This window comes from Pristiophorus japonicus, chromosome 22 (genome assembly GCF_044704955.1).
Source record: "Pristiophorus japonicus isolate sPriJap1 chromosome 22, sPriJap1.hap1, whole genome shotgun sequence".
NCBI lineage: Eukaryota > Metazoa > Chordata > Chondrichthyes > Pristiophoridae > Pristiophorus > Pristiophorus japonicus.
In genome coordinates this window covers 41,619,654-41,645,883 of record NC_091998.1, presented here as the reverse complement: position 1 = coordinate 41,645,883, position 26,230 = coordinate 41,619,654, and the positions used below count along the sequence as shown (strand labels likewise).

Below are 26,230 nucleotides of genomic sequence, written 5' to 3'. Positions count from 1 at the left end.
TCTATGTTTCTATAATGATGCTCGGGGGGCAAGGACAGGCAAACGACATTGAGAACAAACTGCCTCAAAGGCTTGAGTATCAGTAGTGCAAAAAAACTCAAACCAATTCCACAATGCCTAACGTGCACCGACCTTGTCTCCATAATCCTAGGCATAGTTACCATCGCCTAGCAACCCTTGGCCCGCCATTTCACAGGGCTGTGACTTTGAACGGGTGTCATGCACATGCAAACCTCAGGAAATGGAGTGAGGACCATCACCCACCCCAAATTAAAACCGAAATGATCGACCGACCCATTTCAGGCAGACACTTTTTAGACTTAATGGGCCGAGACTGGGTTTTGACATGGAAGTCTTAGTTTCTCCATTTGCAATAATGTGGAGTCATAACTTATTATAAATTGGTTCATTTTCACAGTTAACAAAGCAGACTCAATTGAAAGCACGGTCCAACCAACAAGCTCCGATCTTATCCTATTTTATTACAATTACACAGAAACAGGCCATTCGGCCCATCTGGTTTTATCCTCCACACAAGCCCCCTCCCATCCCCCTCCTATTCCTTTCTCCCTCTTGGGAAAAAAAGTTTGAGAATAGACAGAACTCCAATTAAGCTTTATGCTTCTACCACTTTCGAGGCTTGAATGATGATCGGGAAGACAGGCCTCTAATAGCAATAGTTTTGTTTAAGGTTCTTCCAAGCTTGCTGACGACATCTGTCCAAAGATGTTAATCTGTCTATTACAGTCTGTTCATTCGGGTTAATAGCTTCAATTAGGAATATTTTTTGCATTAGAGTACATGAATTCTTTGCGTAATGATTTGCTAGTGTGGAAAAAAATTAAACTTATTCATTGTACCAGAATGTCGAAGAGTAGTTCAGCTACTGACTGGGCAATCCTGTGTATTCAAAGCAAGGTGAACTCTGCCCATTCGGGCGAAGGCAGAGGAGGGAACTCAACCAGTGTCCCGGCCAACATTCAACCAGCACCATCCCAATTCCTTGAGTGCAAAAAAAATCTGAGTCATAAGGTTGTGGGTTCAAATCCCATTCCAGGGCCTTGAGTGGGAATATCAAATTTAGGCTGACACTCCCAGTCCAGTGCTGAGGGAACGCTGCACTGTCGGAGGTGCCATCTTTCGGATGGGACGTTAAACTGAGGCCCCGTCTGCTCTCTCAGGTGGATATAAAAGATCCCATGGCACTATTTCGAAGAAGAGCAGGGGACTTATCCCCGGTGTCCTGAGGCCAATATTTATCCCTCAATCAACATCACTAAAACAGATTATCTGGTCATTATCACATTGCTGTTTGTGGGAGCTTGCTGTGCGCAAATTGGCTGCTGTGTTTCCCACATTACAACAGTGACTACACCCCAAAAGTACTTCATTGTCTGTAAAGCAATTTGGGACATGCGGTGGTTATGAAAGGTGCTATATAAATGCAAGTCTTTCTTTCAATGAGCTCACCGTCCTTTTTGCTTTGGTCTGAAGGTGAATGGGGGCGAAAGTCAGGAAGCTGCTGAATGCACTGCCCCCGGCGTTTTGAAACGGACCATGAGCCACATTCCGTTGTCGGGGAACAAGCCCACGCTCGGCCCGCAGGTTTTGAAGAGCGGCTTCTGCGTGAAACAGGGCATTGTGGTGAGTACTTTTGTTGCAGACGCAGCAAATTTTCCGGTTTGCGTCTGAATAGGAGCGGCCACCCTCCCGTAATGCGGAGCCCATTCCGGTGATGCTGTGGTGGGAGCGCGTGCATGTGACACCCAATCCAGAAACGGTGAGCTACAGATTGGTCCCAAACTCCTTGGACCAATAGCTTGGTGGCGGATGTCCAAAGGGCTCTGTTGTTTTCAGCATTGGCGCCGTGTATTATTGGGCCTGAGGGCCTGTCTGCAAAGTGCCCGCTGGGCTCAGCCCTGGACAGTGTGGGCCCAAAGCACTGCAGGCACTGCACTGCGTACAAGGGCCCAGATCTTAATGAAAGGAGGCCCAAGCCCCATCATTCAGCTGCAGTGCCGAAGGAATCCTCAGCACACTAAAGATGGAATGGGCAAGCTTTCTCAAGTTATCAGTTCAATGCCCTGCCATAAGTTGGCCATTCGGCCCCTCGAGCCTGCTCCACCATTCAATAAGATCATGGCTGATCTTCGACCTCAACTCCACTTTCCTGCACTCTCTCAATGTCCCTTGATTCCCTTAGTATCCAAAAATGTTTCGATCTCAGCCTTCAATATACTCAACGATTCAGCATTCCAAAGACTCACAGCCCTTTGAGTGAAGCAATTCCTCCTCATCTCTATCTTAAATGGACGACCCCTTATCCTCAGACTATGCCCCCTAGTTCTAGACTCTCCAGCCAGGGGAAACAACCTCTCAGCAGCTACCCTGTCAATCCCTCTCATAATCTTTTATATTTCAATGAGGTCACTTCTCATTTTTCTAAACTCCAGCGAGTATAGGCCCAATCTACCCAACCTGGGGAGTATAGGCCTAATCTACCCGACCTGGGGAGTATAAACCCAATCTACTCGACCTGGGGAGTATAGGCCCAATCTACTCGTCCTGGGGAGTATAGGCCCAATCTACTCGACCTGGGGAGTATAGGCCCAATCTACCCAACCTGGGGAGTATAGGCCTAATCTACCCGACCTGGGGAGTATAGGCCCAACCTACCCAACCTGGGAGTACAGACCCAATCTACCCGACCTGGGGAGTATAGGCCCAATCTACCCGACCTTGGGAGTATAGGCCCAATCTACTCGACCTGGGGAGTATAGGCCCAACCTACCCAACCTGGGAGTATAGACCCAATCTACCCGACCTGGGGAGTATAGGCCCAATCTCCCCGACCTGGGGAGTATAGGCCCAATCTACTCGTCCTGGGGAGTATAGGCCCAATCTACCCAACCTGGGGAGTATAGGCCCAATCTACTCGTCCTGGGGAGTATAGGCCCAATCTACCCGACCTTGGGAGTATAGGCCCAATCTACTCGACCTGGGGAGTATAGGCCCAACCTACCCAACCTGGGAGTATAGACCCAATCTACCCGACCTGGGGAGTATAGGCCCAATCTCCCCGACCTGGGGAGTATAGGCCCAATCTCCCCGACCTGGGGAGTATAGGCCCAATCTACCCGACCTGGGGAGTATAGGCCCAATCTCCCCGACTTGGGGAGTATAGGCCCAATCTTCCCGACTTGGGGAGTATAGGCCCAATCTCCCCGACCTGGGGACTATAGGCCCAATCTCCCCGACTTGGGGAGTATAGGCCCAATCTACCCGACCTGGGGACTATAGGCCCAATCTCCCCGACCTGGGGAGTATAGGCCCAATCTACTCGACCTGGGGAGTATAGGCCCAATCTACTCGACCTGGGGAGTATAGTCCCAATCTCCCCGACCTGGGGAGTATAGGCCCAATCTACCCGACCTGGGGAGCATAGGCCCAATCTACCCGACGTGGGGAGTATAAGCCTAATCTACCCGACCTGGGGAGTATAGACCCAATCTACCCGACCCGGGGAGCATAGGCCCAATCTCCCCGACCTGGGGAGTATAGGCCCAATCTACCCAACCTGGGGAGTATAGGCCCAATCTACTCGACCTGGGGAGTATCGGCCCAATCTACTCAACCTGTGGAGTATAGTCCCAATCTCCCTGACCTGGGGACTATAGGCCCAATCTCCCCGACCTGGAGAGTATAGGCCCAATCTACCCGACCTGGGGAGTATAGGCCCAATCTACTCGACCTGGGGACTTTGGCCCAATCTCCCCGACTGGGGAGTATAGGCCCAATCTACCCAACCTGGGGAGTATAGGCCCAATCTCCCTGATCTGGGGAGTATAAGCCCAATCTCCCCGACCTGGGGACTATAGGCCAATCTCCCCGACTTGGGGAGTATAGGCCCAATCTCCCCGACCTGGGGAGTATAGGCCCAATCTCCCCGACCTGGGGACTATAGGCCCAATCTCCCCGACTTGGGGAGTATAGGCCCAATCTTCCCGACTTGGGGAGTATAGGCCCAATCTCCCCGACCTGGGGACTATAGGCCCAATCTCCCCGACTTGGGGAGTATAGGCCCAATCTACCCGACCTGGGGACTATAGGCCCAATCTCCCCGACTTGGGGAGTATAGGCCCAATCTCCCCGACCTGGGGAGTATAGGCCCAATCTACTCGACCTGGGGAGTATAGGCCCAATCTACTCGACCTGGGGAGTATAGGCCCAATCTCCCCGACCTGGGGAGTATAGTCCCAATCTCCCCGACCTGGGGAGTATAGGCCCAATCTACCCGACCTGGGGAGCATAGGCCCAATCTACCCGACGTGGGGAGTATAAGCCTAATCTACCCGACCTGGGTAGTATAGACCCAATCTACCCGACCCGGGGAGCATAGGCCCAATCTCCCCGACCTGGGGAGTATAGGCCCAATCTACCCGACCTGGGGAGTATAGGCCCAATCTACTCGACCTGGGGAGTATCGGCCCAATCTACTCAACCTGTGGAGTATAGTCCCAATCTCCCTGACCTGGGGACTATAGGCCCAATCTCCCCGACCTGGAGAGTATAGGCCCAATCTACCCGACCTGGGGAGTAGAGGCCCAATCTACTCGACCTGGGGACTTTGGCCCAATCTCCCCGACTGGGGAGTATAGGCCCAATCTACCCAACCTGGGGAGTATAGGCCCAATCTACCCAACCTGGGGAGTATAGGCCCAATCTACACAACCTGAGAGTATAGTCCCAATCTCCCTGACCTGGGGAGTATAGGCCCAATCTCCCCGACCTGGAGAGTATAGGCCCAATCTACCCGACCTGGGGAGTATAGGCCCAATTTACCCGACCTGGGGACTTTGGCCCAATCTCCCCGACTGGGGAGTATAGTCCCAATCTCCCAAACCTGGGAAGTATAGGCCCAATCTCTCAAACCTGGGGAGTATAGGCCCAATCTCCCAAACCTGGGAAGTATAGGCCCAATCTACCCAACCTGGGGAGTATAGGCCCAATCTACACAACCTGGGAGTATAGGCCCAATCTCCCAAACCTGGGAAGTATAGGCCCAATCTCCCAAACCTGGGGAGTATAGGCCCAATCTACACAACCTGGGAGCATAGGCCCAATCTACCCAACCTGGAGAGTATAGGCCCAATCTACCCGACCTGGGGAGTATAGGCCCAATCTACCCGACCTGGGGAATATAGGCCCAATCTACCCGACCTGGGGAGTATAGGTCCAATAGCCGACCTGGGGAGTATAGGCCCAATCTACCCAACCTGGGGAGTATCGGCCCAATCTCTCCTCATAGGACAATCCTCCCACCCCAGAGATCGATCTGGTGAACCTTTGTTGCATAGCTGCCAATCCACATTCTCAGAGATCCTGTGTTTTCTAATATGCCATGATCATATTGAATGATGGTGCAGGCTCAAAGGGCCGAATGGCCTACTCTTGCACCTATTTTCTATGTTTCTATGCCCTCGCACACAGTCAACTAATGGATTTATAATTAATGTTGCAGAGAAAAAGCTGGAAGAGGAGATATTTCACACTGGATGAAAATTCTTTCAGTTATTTCAAATGTGAATTGGTAAGTTTAAATAGGGCCATGTTTATTGTAAAGACCGGCATTTATATAGCACCTTTCACAATCTGAGGATGTCCCAAAGGGCTTTACAGCCAATGAAGTGTAGCAATGCAGGAAATGTAGGGGCCAATTTGTGTATTGTGATAATGACCAGATGTTTTAGTGATTTTGATAGAGGGATAAATGTTGACCAAGGCACCAAGTATAACTCACTCCTTCTTCGATATAGTACCATGGAATCTTTTACGTCTGCCTGAGAGAGCAGATAAGGTTTGACGTCTCACCCGAAAGACGGCACCTCTGACAGTGCAGCGCTCCCTCAGCACTGCACTGGGAGTGTCAGCCTAGGTTTTTGTGCTCAAGTCTCTGGAGTGGGACTTGAACCCACAACCTTCTGACTCAGAGGCGAGAGTGCTACTCACTGAGCCATGGCTGACAGATACAATAGTTACACTCAGCTCTGCCATCAAGGAGAATTAAACATTAAACGCCGATATAATGTAAAATATGAAGAATGCAGGGCCAGTAGACCTCATACCCTGACACCGTACATGACAACGTAGTCATCAAGGATTTTATCGCGGAAGTCTGTATGGCCGCAACCTTCTGTCTCTAAGAAATTATTGAAGGTCATTCTTTTTATTCCTCCGCTTTCCATTCCCATCGGGAATGTTAAAACAGTACGGCAGACACCATAAAACCTTGACCTAAATGCCAGTTTTAGCATTGCTAATGCCTCGAGCTTTGGAAGATGCTGGAAGGGCCACACTTGGAGATTTAGGGAAAGCACGGGATTCGGGTCGGCTGTGCTGCCACTACTGGTCAAACAGCCCACTGACCCTCAGCCAATGGCCCCGGAGGCGAGATACGGGAGAGCTGCCGGTGCCCAGGGAACACTCTCCTTAGGATGGCCGAGAGTGGGATAGAGGGGGAAAAGGAATCTGGAGGAGAGGCGGGCACGGTGAATGGGATCGATGTGATTGAGTGCAGCGGCAAGGAATGGCTCCTGGGGATTACTGTGACGAGGCCAGAGACAAAACACAAACCCTGGATGCTTGAATCATCTCCTGACTCACGACAATCTCAATCTATTCAATGTCCAGACTGTCTCAGCATCCCTTTAAGGTTATTACTGCACCATCCCCTCGCCCTCATTCTTTACCTGCAGCACTCACTGTTCAAACCCAGCATGTGTAAAAACAGAAAGCAACTCAAAACAGAAGCAACATAACAAAATTATTTGTTTTTATTATTTTCAATGTTTTTAATTGTTAAAGGGCAATCCCTCTACAAACGGTTCTTGACAATACCTAAGCATGAGGGCATAGTAATAGGGGCAGCAGTCGGCCATTCGGCCCCTCGAGCCTGCTCCGCCATTCAAAAAGATCAGGGCTGACCTTTGACCTCAACTCCACTTTCCCGTCCAATCCCCATGTTCCCCGAGAGTCCAAAAATCTATCGATCTCAGCCTTGAATATACTCAAAGACTCAGCCTGCACAGCCCTCTGGGGCAGAGAATTCCAAAGATACACCCCCCTCTGAGTGAAGAAATTTCTCCTCATCTCAGTCCTAAATGGCCAACCCCCTTATCCTGAGACTGTGACCCCCTGGTTCTAGACTCCCCAGCCCGGGGGAAACATCCTCCCTGCATCTACCCTGTCAATCTCCCTCAGAATCTTATATGTTTCAACGAGAAACAAGACAAGGGTGCCTGAAGTGACACGCGCAGTTAGTCATGTTTCAGGACAGGAATGATGGGTCTGAATGGTAACACGATGCACGAGAAAGAGGAAGTGTCTGCCTAATCCACCTTTGGATGAAACTAGTTCCTGAAAGCATTCTCTTAGCCTGCATACTGCGCCTGACTGGAATGTCCTAAATATAAATCGTTTTGCAGCGTGCATCCAAAAATAGAGCGTGTGGAATGGCTGCTCACGGACTTTCATTTAATTAAGGATTTGCATTTGTTTTCTATCCATGCTAGATAATTGTTCAAAATCACGTGTTCCAAACCACCCATGATTTTGGACAAGGTAAATAAGAAAGAATGTGTTTCCAGTGGGTCGGTAACCAGAGGGCACGGATTTAAGGTGATTGGCAAAAAAACCAGAGGCGACAGGAGGGAACATTTTTTTACGCAGCGAGTAGAATTGCTGTGATCGGGAACACGCTGCCTGGAAGCAGATTCAATAGTAACATTCAAAGGAGAATTGATAAATACTTGAGGTGAAAAAATATTAACGGTTTACGAGGGAAGAGCGGGGAGTGGGACTAATTGGACAGCTCTACTAAGGAGCCGGCACAGGGACGATGGGCCGAATGGCCTCCTCTTGTGCTCTATCAATCTATGATTCTATTGGACATGAGTTTGATTTCCCCAGTGTTCTGACTGTGCTGATTAATACTGGCTGTGATTCCATGGGCACAAAGAGCCCTCGAGGACTTCCCTCAAATGGCCATTCATCATCTGTGAGCTCCGAGTGAACAACCCCAACCACGAGACGGGAAAACTGAGGCCAATTGCTCCCCATCCAACACCAAGCACAGTGACTTTCCAGCCGAGACCACTGGGCAGCAGTTAGAAGGGGGGGGGGGCGGCACACTGGTTGTAATGCCGAGGCAGCTGTGGTGCCCGGGGGCAAGCTCTGCTGACTCGGTGGAAACCAGGGTATTCGAGACTACAGACTTCCTGATCTCCAACACGCCGCGCACTCGCTGTAAACCACTGGGAGGCAGGCGCCTCTTCTGTACGCACTTGTCAGCATGCTCACAGGCTTGTGGCGCTGTTGCATTGGGAGTGGCTTAGCCAGTCACGTGACGTTCACAAGACTCAACAAAACCCCAGCCAGTTGGGTCTGTAACCTCCTCCAGCCCCACAGTTCCCCCGAGATGTCTGCACTCCTCTAGTTCTGCCCCCTTGAACATCCCTGATTATAATCACTCAACCATCGGTGGCCGTGCCTTCTGTTGCCTGGGCCCCAAGCTCTGGAACTCCCTCCCTAAACCCCTCCGCCTCTCTTTCCTCCTTTAAGACGCTCCTTAAAACCGACCTCTTTCACCAAGCTTTTGGTCACCTGCGCTAATTTCTTCTCGTGTAGCTCAGTGTCAAGTTTATCTGTTTTGTCTTATAACACTCCTGTGAAGCACCTTGGGATGTTTTACTTCGTTACAGGTGCTATATAAATACAAGTTGTTGTTGTAGTTGTCTAGGTCATTCACAATGCCTGGTGAAGCCACTCACAGGTACATACATTTACAGCGCCGAATTCAAAAAGCAGATCTCAATGTGACATTCGGAACTGATTCTGTTATTTACATGATGCCGTTTCAGGAAAAAGAACCACTTCGAGCGATACTGCTGAAGGATATACAGAAAGCCCAAAACTGCAGCTGCAGGTAAATGACGTTACTTGTTTGAGAAAATCCGCAACTTGAATTTCATCCGACCTGCGGCGTGATTATTGCGGAGATCAGCGTTTCTGGCCTTTGCTGTTAGTCTGTGACGGGAATAAAATGCGCTGTCGCGTCTTCAGGCTTAACCTGTCCTGTGTTTTTCCCCCAGTCAAGCACTGATGAGGGATAACTTGTTTGAAATAGTCACAACGTCTAGAACTTTCTACATTCAGGTAAGTCTTTCAAAAATATTAAACTATTACACTCCCGCTGCATAACTGGGCACATAAAAAACTAAATCAGTGTAGTTTAGTCCCGACTCAACTATTCCAACGCACCCCTGGCTGGCCGCCCACATTCTATCCTACGTAAACTAGAGGTGATCTAAAACTCGGCTGCCCATGCCCTAACTCGCACCAAGCCCCGCTCACCCATCACCCCCTGTGCTCGCTGACCTTGGCTCCCGGTTAAGCAACGCCTCGATTTCAAAATTCTCATCCTTTGTTTACAAATCCCTCCATGGCCTCGCCCCTCCCTATCTCTGTAATGTCCTCCAGCCCCACAACCCCCCGAGATGTCTGCGCTCCTCTAATTCTGACCTCTTGAGCATCCCCTGATTATAATCGCTCCACCATCGGTGGTCGTGCCTTCAGCTGCCTGGGCCCCAAGCTCTGGAACTCCCTCCCTAAACCTCCCCGTCTCTCTACCTGCTTAAAACCTACGTGTTTGACCAAGCTTTTGACCATCTGCCTAATATCTCCTTATGTGTCTCGGTGTCAAATTTTGTTTGATAACGGTCCTGTGAAACGCCCCGGGACGTTTTACTATGGTAAAGGCGCTATATAAATGCAGGTTGTTTTTGTTGTTATTGACTGAGACCAACTGGAAACACAAGCAACCAGTATATTGACCAAGAAGCAACGCAGGCGTGGACTCAAAGGGGACGAATTTGCCCCGCGCCCCTGATTGGGGGCGGTAATGTTCCTGGGGCGGGACTTTTAGCGACCACCGCGGATTTTCCCTCCCCACCCCGCAACTCCACAATCTCTGGCGCTCCCCTTCCTTTGCGGGCAGTAACCGGGGCGTTACTGGGGCGCCGAAGGAAGCGCTGTGCGGATGCTCCGCGGAGCCCTGACGCGCTTCAACGCCCCTCCCCTTTGACTACCCACCATGCACTGGGCCACCAGGGCCGCATGCCAGCGAGACCCCCAAGTCGGCCAGCTTGGCAACCCCTCGAAGCCGGCGTCGTCTCCCGCTCGCGGCCCGCGGGCGGTCAAGGGGTCGTCGCGCACGGCGATGATGTCATCGCCGGTTGCGCCGTGGCTGGGGACACTAACCACGGGGCATGGCACTGCCTTCCCAAACTCCCGGGCTATTTCCCAGAAGGAGGCAGTGCACCCCCTCCCCCCGGGGGGAAGTTACTGAACGTACATAACTGTGGAGCGCACAAACCTCTTTAAACTTATAAACTGACAGACCGCTTATCATCAGCTGGTGTTAATGAAAATAATTTGTTGGAGAAACTTCTTCACTCAGAGGGGGGGTGAATCTTTGGAATTCTCTACCCCAGAGAGCTATGCAGGCTCAGTCGCTGAGTATATTCAAGGCACAGATCGCTAGATATTTCTTCTTCTTGGGCAGTCCCTTGCTTCCGCAACAAAAAAGGGATGAGCTCACAGGTGTTTCAATGAAGGACCTAATATTCCAGATCCCGAACAATATCCTGAAGGGTGGAAGATGCCCGTGTGTGGATTTTTTTAACGTGTGGTGACCGTTGCACACCAGCCGCCACACGGGCTTGACAGAGCTAGGTCTTGGTCCAGTGGCGAGGGTTAACCAGGACAACTGGAGACCAGCTCTGCACTCAGGGAATCGAGGGAGATGGGAATGGTGCGGGAAGGTGGAGTTGAGGTCGAAGATCAGCCGTGATCTTATTGAATGGCGGAGCAAGCTCGAGGGGCCGAATGGCCGACTCCTGCTCCTATTTCATATGTTCTTATCTCACCAACGCCTGCAGCTCCCCAGCACTGATAAGGATCTCGGCCTTCCCAATCCCAGACCCACCTGTTTGGCAGCCTAACCCTGTGCGGTTATGGGCTGGAACCGTAGCTGCTCCCAAACCGGGCCACCCAGCCCATTCCCTGCTCCCAGAAACACCGCACGATCCAGGCGGCTATCGACCTCGCAGGGCTCTGCAGCTCCGCGACAATCCCTCCGAAACCTCGGGTCCTTTCCCCGCACTGCCGCGACACGGAGTTCCCAGCCGTGTTCGCCACGGGCGGAGCCCACGCACACCACAAGCAGCAGACGACCGTCTTAACTCTTCGACTGACGCCAGCGATGCCCATTCACCAGCTGGACAATCCCACTGTGACCCCCAGGGACACAGAGAGCGCGAGGTGCAAGATAACACATCGGGTGTACTGCATCCCCACATCTGGCCCCTGGGGGGCGATAGGCGAGAAGGCTGCAGCCTGTACTGCCGTACATGATCGTCTCCTCTCCCCTCACTCAGCTCCGACAGTTGTACAGAAGGCCATAGGGAGCAATGGCAGGCAACACCGTCCCTGCAGCTCTGACCTAGTGTCCGCGAGCAAGGCTTGCATTTATATAGCGCCTTTCACAACCACTCGACGTCTCAATATGCTTTACAACCAATGAAGTACTTTTGGAGTGTAGTCACTGCTGTAATGTGGCAAACGCAGCAGCTAATTTGCGCACAGCAAGCTCCCACACACAGCAATGTGATAGTGACCAGTTAATCTGTTTTAGTGATGTTGATTGAAGGATAAATATTGGCCTCAGGACACCGGGGATAACTCCCCTGCTCTTCTTCGAAATAGTGCCATGGGATCTTTTACGTCCACCTGAGAGAGCAGGCGGGGCCTCGGTTTAACGTCTCATCCGAAAGACGGCACCTCCGACAGTGCAGCGTTCCCTCAGTACTGCACTGGGAGTGTCGGCCTGGATTTATTGGGCTCAAGTTCCTGGAATGGGACTCGAACCCACGACCTTCTGACCACGGTTGATACTACGTAGGAACACTGTGTAAGAACACAGGGACCGGAAGAGGCCAATTAGCTCCTCGAGCCTGTCCCGTCATTCAAGGAGACCATGGCAGGTCTGTGACCTAACCATATAGCTGTGCCGAGCACCTATAATCCCCCCTGTAACACGCAGGCTGGCACAGCCTTTCCAGCTAGTGGGAAGGTGCTGTGGTACACCCCCACCCTGGTGGGGAATAAACCTCCCCAAAACAAACCCAAAATACCTGTGGGACACAGCTGTCTGGAGGTGTGGGCTCCACCTCCTGGCAAATTACCTGGAGCTCGGCAAGTAGGGGGTTATCGGGAGCCGATTCTGGAGCCCACAGAAGCCTTCTCCCCCCGTGTACACAATGTACAGACTCCCCCCATGTACACAATGTACAGACTCCCCCCGTGTATACAATGTACAGACTCCCCCCGTGTGTACACAATGTACAGACTCCCTGTGTGTATACAATGTACGGACTCCCCCCCGTGTGTACACAATGTACAGACTCCCTGTGTGTACACAATCTACAGACTCCCTGTATGTACACAATGTATGGATTCCCCCCCATGTGTACATAATGTACAGACGCCCTGTGTGTACACAGTGTGCGGACTCCCCCTGTGTGTACACAATGTACACAATCTCCCCGTGTACACAATGTAAAGACTCTCTCCGTGTATGCACAATGTACAGACTCTCCCCGTGTGTACACAATGTATGGACTCTCCCCGTGTATGCACAATGTACAGACTCCCCGTGTGTACATAATGTATGGACTCTCCCCGTGTGTACACAATGTACGGACTCTTCCCCTGCATGCCTCTGTAAATGCCGTCTGCCAGAATTCAATGATTTTGTGAAATAAATCTATGCCGGATGCCGTAAGCAAAATTACTTTAAAAACAAATTTCCTTCTGCTCCATCAGCGTAAATGATTGCCATGGTTACTGCAATCGGGGGCCATCCCTTTAACCATCGAACCAACGTTTTTCCTTCCACGATGTGCCCCCAACTGCTGAACCATTAAAGATAATTGTGTTGTTGTTAAATAACGTGCATTGAATTAGAATTCGTCGCTTGATAGTAGACAACCCACAAATAATGGCATTGAGCAGGAGTCTGTTTCTCGGACGGTGATTGACCGTTGGGGTGGTGCTTTGTGAGAAATCACTCCGACCTGTCCCTCACTGGTGTCCCTCTCCTGATCATCTCATTAACCCCATCGATACTGCCTGCTTCACGGACCTTCCCTGCTCACTTACTCCACGAGTATTTCACCGAGTTCTGCCAGACCTCCCGTCTCGCGCTCGGTGTCTCCACACTGAGCGATTGTAACGCACCTGGTTAGGAACCCTGCATTTACAAAGCGCTTTCTACATCCTCGGCATGTCGTGAAGCGCGGCACTTCACAGCCGAGGAACTACAGTCACGCAAGTCCAATCGCTGTTCGACAGGCAAACGAGGCAGCCACGTTTCGCAAAGCATGACCCCACAGAGAGCAAATGAAATAAATCATCAGTCGACCCGGTTTTTGGCCTTGGTTGAGAAATTCCCCTGCTCTTAAATAATACCCAGTATTTACAGCACAGAAACCAGTCCATGCCGGCATTTATACCCCACTCGAGCCTCCTCCCGTCTTTCCTCATCTAAATCTATCAGCATAACCCTCTGTTCAACTTTCGGATGAGACGTTAAACCGAGGCCCCGTCTGCCCTCTCAGGTAGATGTAAAAGATCCCACGAAGAAGAGCAGGGGAGTTATCCCCGGTGTCCTGGTCAATATTTATCCCTCAATCAACATCACAAAAACAGATTATCTGGACATTATCACGTTGCTGTTTATGGGAGCTTGCTGTGCGCAAATTGGCCGCCGTGTTTCCCACATTACAACAGTGACTACACTCCAAAAAGTACTTCATTGGCTGTAAAGTGCTCTGGGACGTCCAGTGGTCATAAAAGGCGCTATATAAATGACATTTTTAATTTTTTTATGGCCCCTAGTTCTGGTCTCCCCTGCAAGTGGATACATTTTCTCTCCGCCCACCCTATCAAACTTCACAATCTTAAAGACCTCCATCAGGTCGGCCCCTCAATCTTCCCTTTTGTAGAGAAAGGATCTGTTCTTTGAATAGTGCAATGGGACCTGAAGAGGCAGACTAGCCGGCCATTTAACACCTCACTCAAATCCTAGCATCGCCAACAGAACAGCACTCCCTCAGTGCGGCACTGTCACGATTCTTATGTGTTTTATTTTGAGGCGTGCAGTGTGTTTTCCGCACATATTTGCCGGTGCGAGGTAAAGTCCCCACTTGGCTGGCCGTTGACCATTGCGCTGGTCAGCGGAGGAGTGGATTGACAATGCGTGTGCGACAGCACCACCCAATGGTGGGAAAGCAACACTGCATGTAAACGGCCCGGGGGTCGCTCCTCGTGCTGCACTTCCATCTGCAGCCAGCAGGTAGCAGTGTTGTACAGTAGGATGGGGAAGCTGAACTTTGCAGAGTAATTCTGAACGTTCTCTGGCATCCACCAGCATATTTGTGCTGCAGATCTTTCTTTTTTTAAATCCTAAGATTGCTAGTCGATCTTCCATGGCATTGCACATGGTAAATCAGGAAAAATGGGCCTCGAGATTGGTGTCGGGTGGGGACGCAGTATCAGATCGGCCTGTTATACACAGCGCCTGGTATTCAGTTCCAGTCTCTCTCTTACCCGTCATTTCTCTCACAATGATAAAATAAAACTCTGCCCAATGCCTTAAGCAAAATGAACTTTAAAAAAAAAACACATTTCCTTCCACTGCATCAGAGTAAATGATTGCCATGGTTACTGAAATTGGGGGGCTGTCCCTTTAACTGGCTCCAGTTGCTTTCTGGGGCGCTAATGGGGAGAGGCCCAGGTTGCCGACTGTGCCAAGGAGAGCAGGTAGCCCACCTGGAGCCCAGCACTCGCGATCGCGGCCAGGAACCCCGCGCAGCGGTGACGGGAAACCCAAGGAATGTTTTATTGTCCCATCGGAAGCCTTGCCTTTAATCGTCGCCCTGGTAACGGCCGGCCGACACGCGCCTCCTGCAGCTGCTGCTGTTTTCGCCCGGCACTGTTGCAATGGCGGGAGTCGTTGCCAGCGTCGCGCCCGGGCGGTAAAGCATTAGCCTCCTGGGGGCGCTAACGAGGGGCGCAAATGCACCGCATTTCCAGCCCTTTCTGGTTCAATTCTGCGCCATAATCTATGATATGTCCTTGCTATACAGTATGAATGCACACGAGGCCCATACTTGAGAGAAGGTGTACCTGTTACCTTTATTACCAAGACCTCAAGAGACAGAAGGTGGGTGGAGCTTCCCCTTTTATACCGGAAAGTCCAGGTTAGGAGTGTCTCCCACAAGTTCGCCCCCTTGTAGTCAACGTTCTCAAGGTGTACAACTTAGGTCAGCTTATACATGGGTTACAATGATAGTTGAATACATGACAGTCTATGTTCCAGCAATTTGTTCCGAGTCCACACTTGTTGCTGTTCCCACCCGGATCAGCAGCACCCCTGCCAGGAGAGATCGCGGAGCGCCCACTATTTAAATCGCCGGCTTCGCTCCACATCTGCGTTGCCAGCCCTATCTGCAGCCGCACCATAAACACAACGTGGCTTGTGCTTGGAGGCCGAGGGGGCCTCCGTTCTTGGCTGCCAGGAACGCACCGTGCTCAAGCCCAGCTCTGTACGAGCCAGTCACTGGGAACGGCACCATGCCCGACATTAACAGTCGTTATTGGCGCAGGATTGTAGAGAGTTAATGTTTCAGGTCGATGTCCATTAGTCACTGTGGCTCATCGACTTGAGTCGTTACCTCTGTCTCTCTCTCTCTCTCCACACATGCTGCCCGACCCTCTGAGTATTTCCAGCATTTTCTGTTTTTTATTTGCGATTCCAGCCTCCGCAGTATTTTGCATTTTGTCTTGTAACGTGAACCCGGCTCGTGTAGAAATTGCATCTCAAGGCATGGAGCAGGTGTCGTGCCGCACGGGAGTGGCGGCTGGGTTTGGGCAATCTCTTCCGCCCCATAACTGTAAAATGAAACTGGTGCTTCACACTAAAAAAAAACCTGATGCCATTTCTGAAGTAACCAGACCTCAGGAAGGCCTTGGAGCTGCACTGTGTGAGATCGCAGTGCAGAATGTTGCTGGGTTACACAAAGGCCAGTTCTAGCGGGCGAGCGTGGGTGGGTGGGTGCATACTCTGTATGGAAGTTCCTGAGGGAGACTGTAATTAAAGCACGGTTTCCAAAGACCAGCAACGCATTTCCTGGCAGGCTGAGAATTCCGCAGACCCAGAACCTTTCGGCAACCTGACTACAATTAACGGCTTTCAATATTAAGGGCTTTTTCTCTGGCAACTACATAATATTATTCTACCGATCATCACACTTGCGGGAGCTGACATTTTTAATTTCCCAGTGGGACGACTGCTGTGTGGGACTGTTTAGCCATTAAGCCGAAATACAGATCTGCCAAATATAAACAGGCAGAACCAATATTTACAAACCCAGTGAGCGATCATTGTGGCTTGCCTGCCTCCAGTCCAGTACTGCAGCGGTTGTGATACCTATTTCACTATTTTTAAATGTTTAAATGAGTTCAGTAGCGACATCACTTATGATTATATTTAAAAGAGTTCACTGCAAACATACCTTCTAAAAAGAAAGACTTGCATTTATATAGCGCCTTTCACAACCTCAGGACGTCCCAAAGTGCTTTACAGCCAATGAAGTACTTTTGGAGTGTAGTCACTGTTGTAATGTGGGAAATGCAACAGCCGTTTTGCGCACAGCAAGCTCCCACAAACAGCAATGTGATAATGACCAGATAATCTGTTTTAGTGATGTTGATTGAGGGATAAATATTGGCCCAGGACACCGGGGATAACTCCCCCTGCTCTTCTTTGAAATCGTGCCATGGGATCTTTTACGTCTACCTGAGAGAGCAGACGGGGCCTCGGTTTGACGTCTCATCTGAAAGACAACACCTCCAGCAGTGCAGCGCTCCCTCAGCACTGCACTGGGAGTGTCAGCCTAGATTTGTTGTGCTCAAGGCCCTGGAGTGGGACTTGAACCCACAACCTTCTGACTCAGAGGCATGTGGGTGCAACCTACTGAGCCACAGCATTGAGACTGACTAACACTGTAAACAAATTGTAACTGTGCAAAGGGGTAAAAGTACGTTCAGCCACTTCTCAAAAATAAGGAAGGGTTGTTGAATGTGAATCACTGGGTGCTTCGTACTTTTAGTGTGCTGTGGATGATGGAGTAATGTGCATTTTGTTTTATTGAAACAGGCAGATAGTCCTGCGGAGATGCAGAGCTGGATGAATGCAATCAACGAGGCAATCAAGGCTCTCAGGGGCTCGTGCAATTCCACAGTACGTTTCCGCCTACACGTAAAACACATGGAAAACTATTTGTTGGAGTCCGCTGCTTGTTAAAAATGTACTTTAAACAGGAAGTTTGACTCAAAGTCAAATGGAGGATAAGTTGAAAGGTCACCGACAGTTATGTTATTGTTGGGGGTCACCAGCGCTAATCTACTGGCTGATAAACAGCTCGCAACACAGACCCTTTGCGGGAAATTAGCCATATGCCTTTTTCAGACGTAGTGATGGAATTGTGGATAATGGCTTGTGGTTGTAAGAAAAGGAGTCAAAAATGGGATTAAGTGGCAGCATCGATATTTTCTCTCATCGATTTTCTCTTGTCCTACATTCTACCCTACATAAACTAGAGGTGATCCAAAACTCGGCAGCCCGTGTCCTAACTCACACCAAGTCCCACTCACCCATCACCCCCTTGTGCTCGCTGACCTACATTGGCTCCCGGTTAAGCAACACCTCGATTTCAAAATTCTCATCCTTGTTTTCAAATCCCTCCATGGTCTCGCCCCGTCCCTATCTCTGTAATCTCCTCCAGCCCCACAACCCTCCCGAGGTGTCTGCGCTCCTAAAATTCTGCCCTCTTAAGCGCTTTTCCCGACCTCCGGAAATCCCAAAACGCTTTACAGCCAATGAAGTATTTTTGGAGTGTAGTCGCTGATGTAATGTGGGAAATGCGGCAGCCAATTTGCGCACAGCAAGCTCCCACAAACCGCAATGTGATAATGACCAGATAATCTGTTTTTGTGACGTCGATTGAGGAATAAATATTGGCCCAAGACACCGGGGATAATTCCCCTGCTCTTCTTCGAAATAGTGCCATGGGATCTTTTACATCCACCTGAGAGCAGACGGGGCCTTGGTTTAACATCTCATCCAAAAGACAGTACCTCCGACAGTGCGACACTCCCTCAACACTGCACTGGGAGTGCCAGCCTAGATTTTTGTGTTCAAGTCCCTGGAGTGGGACTTAAACCCACAACCTTCTGACTCAGAGGCGAGTAAGTTACTAGTGAGCCATCGTTGACACACACCGAGATGGGAGTCAGTTGTAGGGCTGGAGGAGATTACAGAGATAGGGAAGTGTGGGGCTCTGGAAGGGTTTTAAGCCGAGGATAAGAATTTGAAATCTGAGACCTGAATTTGCCGATTTATTTTTTGCCATGCTCCTGATCCAGCTCCATTGATCAGGCTGAACAAGGCACCCTAACTCGCCCTCCCACACAAAGGTGACCCGTCACGCAAGTAAACACATTTTTTTTTTAAACGGAAACTGTAATTCTTTATACCCATTCCATTTTAAAATTGATGCTTTATTTTCAAATTACTCAAACCCTTTCAGAGTTTCTGAGGGTTTATTTTATCACTCTATTCTATTACTTCTGTTTCCTGAAGTCAGCCAAAACCAATTTTTTTTCAACTGTAGTATGGGTCCTAGTAAATAAAAATACATTCCCTAAGTAAAATACTCCTCGGTTCCACAGCATCTTACTATCTGCTATTTGTTTAATTATGTTGCTGTTGAATATTTTTGGCTTCAGTAACAGACTCTTTTAGTTATCGAAGATAGAATTTGAACCAGTGCCTACGTTCAGAGTGCTGCTCTGCACTAATGTGTCCAATCAGGGGGGGAGATATTGGAGGGCCAATCACCTCGAGTCACTCCCACCAGGAGTGAAGGATTTTAGCGATGAAGAAAGATTGGATAGGCTGGGGTTGTTTTCCTTGGAACAGAGGAGGCGGAGGGGAGATTTAATTGAGGTGTATAAAATTATGAGGGGCCGAGATAGAGTGGATAGGAAGGACCTATTTCCCTTAGCAGAGGGGTCAATAAAAAGAAAGAAGATTGGCATTTATATAGCGCCTTTCACGACCACCAGACGTCTCAAAGCACTTTACAGCCAGTGAAATACTTTGAGTGTAGTCACTGTTGTAATAACCAGGGGGTAAAGATTTAAAGTAATTGGTGGAAGGATTTGGAGGAGATTTGAGGAGAAATGTTTTCACCCGGAGGGTGGTGGGGGTCTGGAACTCACTGCCTGAAAGGGTGGTAGAGGCAGAAACCCTCACCACATTTAAAAAGTACTTGGATGTGCACCTGAAGTGCTGTAACCTACAGGGCTACGGACCGAGAGCTGGAAAGTGGGATTAGGCTGGGTAGTTCTTTGTCGGCCGGCACGGACACGATGGGCCGAATGGTCTCCCCCCGTGCTGTAAATGTCTAGGACCCTACCTCTCAGAGGGGGTAGCTCCAGCATTGTGTTGGCAGTGGACATGGAGCTGCCTGCCATTTTGATTTAATGAGAATCACGTTTAAAAGCACGAGTAGACGGGAAAACGAACTTCAGCTCAAAGAATACGATGAGAGTGAGAAAAAAAGACGCCGTTTAAGCATTTATTTTTCTCATTCACACCACCTGCGGATAGCGCGTAAAAAGCTTGGGTCGGCAGTCAGATTATTTTAATGAGGGTTGGACGGGAGTCTGTGGCCAGTCCGAAGAGAAGAGCAGCAGCAGGCATTTGTTGACTTGGCATTTACCCGCTGACTGAAGTGCCAGGGGAGTGAGTCACAACACAGATGCTTGCTCATTATTCCAAGCTGTGGCTTTGCGGCTCAGTGCAATGGAATTAACTCTCTCCTGCCTCGACGTTACCCGAGCAAGGTCACGCAGACATTCTTTCCGGAGGTCTAGACGCCAGCTCCCAACCGGGGTGGGTTTTGGCAGGGCCGTGTCAGGGCACCTGGGGACGGGCAGCTCAAAGGGGATGTGCCACGCACCTGCTCCTCCTCCTCAGAAGCAGGTTCTCACCGGGAAACCTCACCGCTGAGAGATTGAGCAGACTAGGCCGATATTCTCTACAGTTTAGAAGAATGAGAGGTGATCTCATTGAAACGCACAGAATTCTTACAGGGCTTGACAGGGTAGATGCAGAGAGGATGTTTCCTCTGGTCTGGGGAGTCTAGAACCAGGGGTCACAGTCTCAGGATAAGGGGTCGGCCATTTAGGACTGAGATGAGGAGAAACTTCTTCACTCAGAGGGGGAGTGAATCTTTGAAATTCCCTGTCCAGAAGTCGTTGAGTATATTCAAGACAGAGATCGATAGATTTTTGCATATTAAAGGAATCAAGGGATATGGGGATAGTGCAGGAAAGTGGAGTTGAGGTAGAAGATCAGCCATGAGCTCATTGAATGGCGGAGCAGGCTCGAGGGGCTGAATGGCCTACTCCTGATTCTTATGTTCAAAAACGGGTGCAGATCCCTGAATGGGAAGCCACTTTTGTACTGAGAAAGTGTCGAGAATCTATTCTCCTTGGAGTTTTGGACGCGAGCAGAATCGAGGCATGTGGGATCGGGCGGGTAAGTGGGGTTGAGGTCAAAGGTCAGCCGTGTTGTTATTGAATGGCAGAGCGGGCTCGAGGGGCTGAGTGGCCTGCTCCTGCTCCTAATCCTTATGTTCTTCCAATTCTCTGCACTGTCATTATGCTTCGAGTGCACCATCATAGGCAGTCCCTCAGAATCGAGGAAGACTTGCTTCCACTCTAAAAGTGAGTTCTCAGGTGACTGAACAGTCCAATACAGGAATTACAGTCCCTGTCACAGGTGGGACAGACAGTGGTTGAGGGAAGGGGTGGGTGGGACAGGTTTGCCGCACGCTCCTTCCGCTGCCTGCGCTTGGTTTCTGCACGCTCTCGGCGATGAGACTCGAGGTGCTCAGCGCCCTCCTGGATGCTCTTCCTCCACTTTGGGCGGTCTTTGGCCAGGGACTCCCAGGTGCCGGTGGGGATGTTGCACTTTATCAGGGAGGCTTTGAGGGTGTCCTTGAAACATTTCCTCTGCCCACCTGGGGCTCGCTTGCCGTGTAGGAGTTCTGAGTGGAGCGCTTGCTTTGGGAGTCTCGTGTCGGGCATGTGGACGATGTGGCCCCGCCCAGCGGAGCTGATCAAGTGCACGTGGCTATACAGAATGATGGCATGGTTTCTGGGTGCGGTGGAGTGAATACCCTGGGATACACAAGGTACCACCATTATGTGGGACCTGCCCGACATTGTCTGCATGTGGAAGGTTAGGGTGTCACAGCCATGGTACGCACCACGTGTTGGGGGAGAAGAGGCCAGGTCATCAGCGGGGCAGGAGAGGTCCAGTAGTCCGTGTGATTACAGGTTGTTTGGAAATGAAATCGCGGTTGCATTTTTATTTCCCCGTGGCTGATTTCTGTGTTTTCTTTCTGCAATGCTGTTGACAGACCACGGCAGCTCAATCCTCCCTCATCGGCAGAACGCCTCCATTACCGCTCATCGATTCCTCCGCCGGGCCGAGCCCGGCCCCCTCGGCGTCGCTGTGGCCCCCGTCCAGCTCCAGGCCGCACGGAGACGAGAAGCGGCCCCTCGCCAAGTCGACCTCCGTGGTGCCGTCGTGGCAGCCGTGGACTCCCGTGCCCACCGCCGTCATGCCGCCGCTTTCGCCGGTGGAGGAGGCGGGCGGCCGTCCGCCCGCCCCGAACGCACCGTCTGAGCCGGCCAAGTCACAGCTGGCGGTGAAGGAGGACGTGAACGGCCAGGGCAAGCGACGCCGACACCGCTCGCAGCCCGCCCCCCAGAAGGAGCAACAGTTTCAATACAACATCGACGACGACGGAATCCGGACCACCGATGTTTAATGACAGTCACCGTGCCTTGTCTTGTCTGTCCTGCCTGGGATTAGCGGCTCAAATAGTCTTTTGTGTTTCTGGGTGGGAAGCTGCCTGCTTGTAAAACAGCTTAGCTTGCCAGTCGCCTGCGCCCTACCTTCATAACGCAGTAAAGTCGGGACGATACTTTGCAGAATGGACGCTGGGGTAAAGCAGCCCGCTCTGGGTTGTGGCTGCTCAGTAGGTCCATATTGTACGTCTCATTCCCGCTGCATCTTGGGGTTGTCACTCGGGAGTCCCCTCTCTGTCTGGCAACCGAAACTCAACAAACAAATACTGCCCAACATAGCCAATGGGTGTCCGTGATACACTTGTGATAAGGAATGGATTAAAATGAGAACCATTTTCAAATTCCTCAGCAGCAAAGTCCTTTGTGTATATTTGTCATTGAAACACTGCTGAAAAGTCAGAAACCCAGATTATAGAAACCCAACCCCCCCCCCCCCCACCCAATGTATGGTATGGCCCTGCAGTCATTGAGGGGAACTGAATTCAGGCCATGTATCCCCGAATTATGACGTTGCGTTTCCTAGCTGCCATTCTGGAAATGGACGTGAGTCCATTTCTTGAAGAAGGAATGAATCTCGGAAGGAGCTGTTATAATCCCTCAGTAGGGTTTGCATCACACCACGCCTTGATGTTCGACAATGGGACAAACATTTATTCCGTCTGAGCTTCGCTTGGATTATTTTGTGTTTGTTGCTCTACAGTCATTTTTAATTTACTGATGCATAGGGCCTTGTCCTCTCACTGTTCATAAGAACATAAGAAATAGGAGCAGGAGTCAGCCATTCGGCCCCTTGAGCCTGCTCCGCCATTCAGTAAGATCATGGCTGATCTGATCTGATCCCGCACGCTCCCCATAACCATTGACTCCCTTCTGTATATTTCATTCTGTCAACTGACTTCGCAACTGAAGACAGCTCCAAAACGTCCCAACTCTCTGTCTAACTCGGCTTAATAAACTCAGAAGGGAGACAAACCCAGTCACTGAAATGTTACAGCAATGGACCATTCACTGGGAGGTTCACACTTGATTCCATGAGTCTGCAAAGTCCTCTTCAAGCACATATCCAATTGCCTTTTCAATGTTCCCGTTGAATCTGATCCCAGCATTCTTTCAGGAAGTGCGTTGCAGATCTGTGTGAAGAAATTTCTCCTAATTTCCCCTAAACTTCTTGTACCCCTCCGTGAACTCGCTCTTTAAAAGTTTCTGTGAGGGAGGTCTTTCGGCCCCTCTTTGACGTATTACCTTCAAACTCTAGCTTGCTCCGTGTTGACTGGGGCTTTCTGTTGTTGGGCACAGAGTTGGGCTGAACCTCCGGGCATTGCATTAAAAAAAAAAGTGAACATCTGCAGTTTGAATCTGAAACATCTGGATCCTGCTGCCTGTCAGCTTCTCTGCCTCAAGCAGATTGTCTGAACAAACTTTTCCTCGGAAGGAGCAGGAGGGGGTTTGCCCTGTAACAACCAGTCGCAACCTACCGCTTCTCCCCTACGTCTTGGACTCCAGTCAAAATAAAATGCCTCAGCAGAATAAAACGGCACAAAAGTAGGTTTTGATACAGCCACGTCTTTCAATCCTATGGGCGTCGCAGCCCATTTAAGACCGGGGGAAGGGTCATGTCAAGTGATTGGCCAGTTGGGACACTTACAGCTCTGTTTGTTTTGGATATTTGCAGTCCAAGTCCGCGAATAAAACGTTTATGTTCTACAGTAAGCTTTGTGTGAAATGCACCATTAATAGTACGGTAGCATAGTGGTTATTTCACTGGAAAGTGATCCGAGGCCGGGACGAATGATCCAGAGAAGCGAGTTCAATCCCACCATGGCAGTTGGGAAATTTAAATTCAGTTAATTAATAAAAAGCTAGTGTCAGTATTGGTGACCATGAAACTACGGGATTGTTGCAAAAACCCATCTGGTTCACTAATGTCCCTTTAGGGAAGGAAATCTGCCGCCCTTACCCGGTCTGGCCTATATGTGACTCCAGACCCACAGCAATGTGGTTGGCTCTTAACTGCCCCCTGAAATGGCCCAGCGAGACACTCCGTTGTATAAGGCAGCTCACCATCTCCTCCTTGAGGTCAATTAGGGATGGACAATAAATGCTGGTGACACCCACACCCCATGAATAAATATAAAACAAAAATCTGCTCTTGTACCAATGAAATGGCTAATTGTAGAACAATATAGGAACAGGTGGAGACCATTTAGCCCCTTGAGCCTGTTCCGTCATTCAATGAGACAGTGGCTGATCTGTTCTGTCACCTAACTCCATAGATATGATCCCCTTTTCCTCTTTAGACTGGAGATATTGGGAGTCATTGTGATCATGTAAAACGGGTGAAAGCGAATTGGCAACCCGATTTGCTTCTCTTCCCGTTGAAATCAACGCAAATAAAAATCGGGAGAGAAGTAAATCTAGCTGCCGATTCACTGTCCCCCATTTAACACTATCGCACATTGCAAAATTATTCCCATCCGCCTTTAGAAAGGGACAATGCAGCCAGGACCGCTGATCACTGATTTGTCCGAGGTCAATCATGCAAATGTTGTACAAATTGTCTGTTGTTTACTGAAACACGCACACATAACCAGAGATGTGCCAACATGCCCAGTTACAATCTGAACACATTTCGTGTGCGCACAACTGACGGATTTGAATGTCAACACTCAGGAATGTGAAGCAGATTATTTACCGCCTGTCGTATCATTACCGAAATCTCAGGTGTAGAAGAAGCATTAAAATCTGAACAGGCTAATGTTGGAATGTGTGCCGTGCGAGAGCATACAGGCTGCTGGCATCACTTCCCTCATGTCTAGACCGCTGCAAATGTCTTTCATTTCTCGCTTGACCGGTTGTCGCTGAGTGTCAAAGAGCCTGCGTCAGATTCTGCTCCTGCAGATCAAACTAAATGATGTGAGCCGATTAATTCCCATGCACTTTGAGGCTGGGTTTTGGCTCCCATTATTTGCGAGCGTGACTTAAGAACTGCAGGTAGTTAGTCGGTTTGAACTTGCCCACTTTATGAAATGGATCCGTTCAAGATAGCAACCAAGAACTTTCAGAAAGTTTACCGTGAGGCGCGGAGAAAAGGCAGTTCCTAAAACAAAAACTAGGGCACCTCAAGCTCCAGCTGTGCTTTATGGCTGCCCTGAAGTCATGGCAATAAAAAAAAATACTTGAAGTAATTATTTTAATATTAGAAGTTGAGCTTCAAGTTGGTCGTATCTATCTTGGTTCATAATGAGCAGCAAATTCCTAGCAGTGAGCTTTGAGTGAGCCATAAACCACCTGTTTCTGCTCTGCCAGAAGTAGTAAAAGGCCCCTCAGAGCAATGCCCGGTTTTATTTTATAATTTAATGTCACCAAGCAGCTTTTTTGATGTTACAAGGTATTTTATTTATAGGTGAAATTCCACCAATTTCTTCTTTGCTGCGACAGGTACGACGTCTCAAAACCTCTGGACCGAGGCCGTGCCGCATTTCGGAATTTTTCCGGATATCGGGCAAGAAAATCAATAGCCTTATTTGAAGGCCAGTCCGGGTCGAACGTCATTCGGCAAGGCTTGAATTGACCGCACGCTATTTAAAATGTAGCAGCGAAGCCGCTAACTATCCCGGCCTGCCAGTTTCTGGACAATAAGTCCGGATTTTCTTTTACTGAATATCAAATGGGATTTTCTCAAAAATGTCCGGTTTTCAGACAACACCGATTTTCGGCCGGCCGGATTTGAGACATTGTGCCTGTACTCGGTAAGACTCGATGGTTAAAGAGTTGCAGCAAACATGAATGGAGACGGGCAGACTGGGAGGTTCGACGGGCACCTTGGTGAAATGCTCCGAATGCTTGGTCGGCAACTTAGGGTGTTTGTGTCACCACCGAAAATCACCTGCAACAACTCGGGCTGTGATCGCTAGCAACCTGTCTTTCCTGAGAATACGGGAAGCCCAACAAGGTGAGGGGGCGTCTCTGCAAGATTAGGATTCACCGCCCCCTCCGTATCGTTCTGAGGGCCCATTCACAGACTCACAACGAGTTGCTCGAGACAACTAACAGGGGTCATGTATCAATGGGGCTTTATCTCATTCTAATTGACCAGTGTAGC

General features: G+C 49.9%; 1 protein-coding gene across 2 annotated transcripts in view; it reads left to right on the top strand.

Moving 5' to 3' along the window:
* Nucleotides 1-23,838, top strand: part of LOC139234969 (pleckstrin homology domain-containing family A member 2-like) — a 138,230-nt gene extending 114,392 nt beyond the window's left edge. For both annotated transcript variants that reach the window (XM_070865962.1, XM_070865963.1), the window contains 6 exons: nt 1,495-1,644; nt 5,522-5,590; nt 8,919-8,983; nt 9,150-9,213; nt 17,339-17,422; nt 21,675-23,838. In XM_070865962.1, coding sequence (XP_070722063.1) covers nt 1,495-1,644; nt 5,522-5,590; nt 8,919-8,983; nt 9,150-9,213; nt 17,339-17,422; nt 21,675-22,088 — 846 coding nt within the window. In that variant the 3' untranslated portion in view covers nt 22,089-23,838. The remainder of the gene's footprint in view (nt 1-1,494; nt 1,645-5,521; nt 5,591-8,918; nt 8,984-9,149; nt 9,214-17,338; nt 17,423-21,674) is intronic.
* The last annotated feature ends 2,392 nt before the right edge of the window (nt 23,839-26,230 follow it).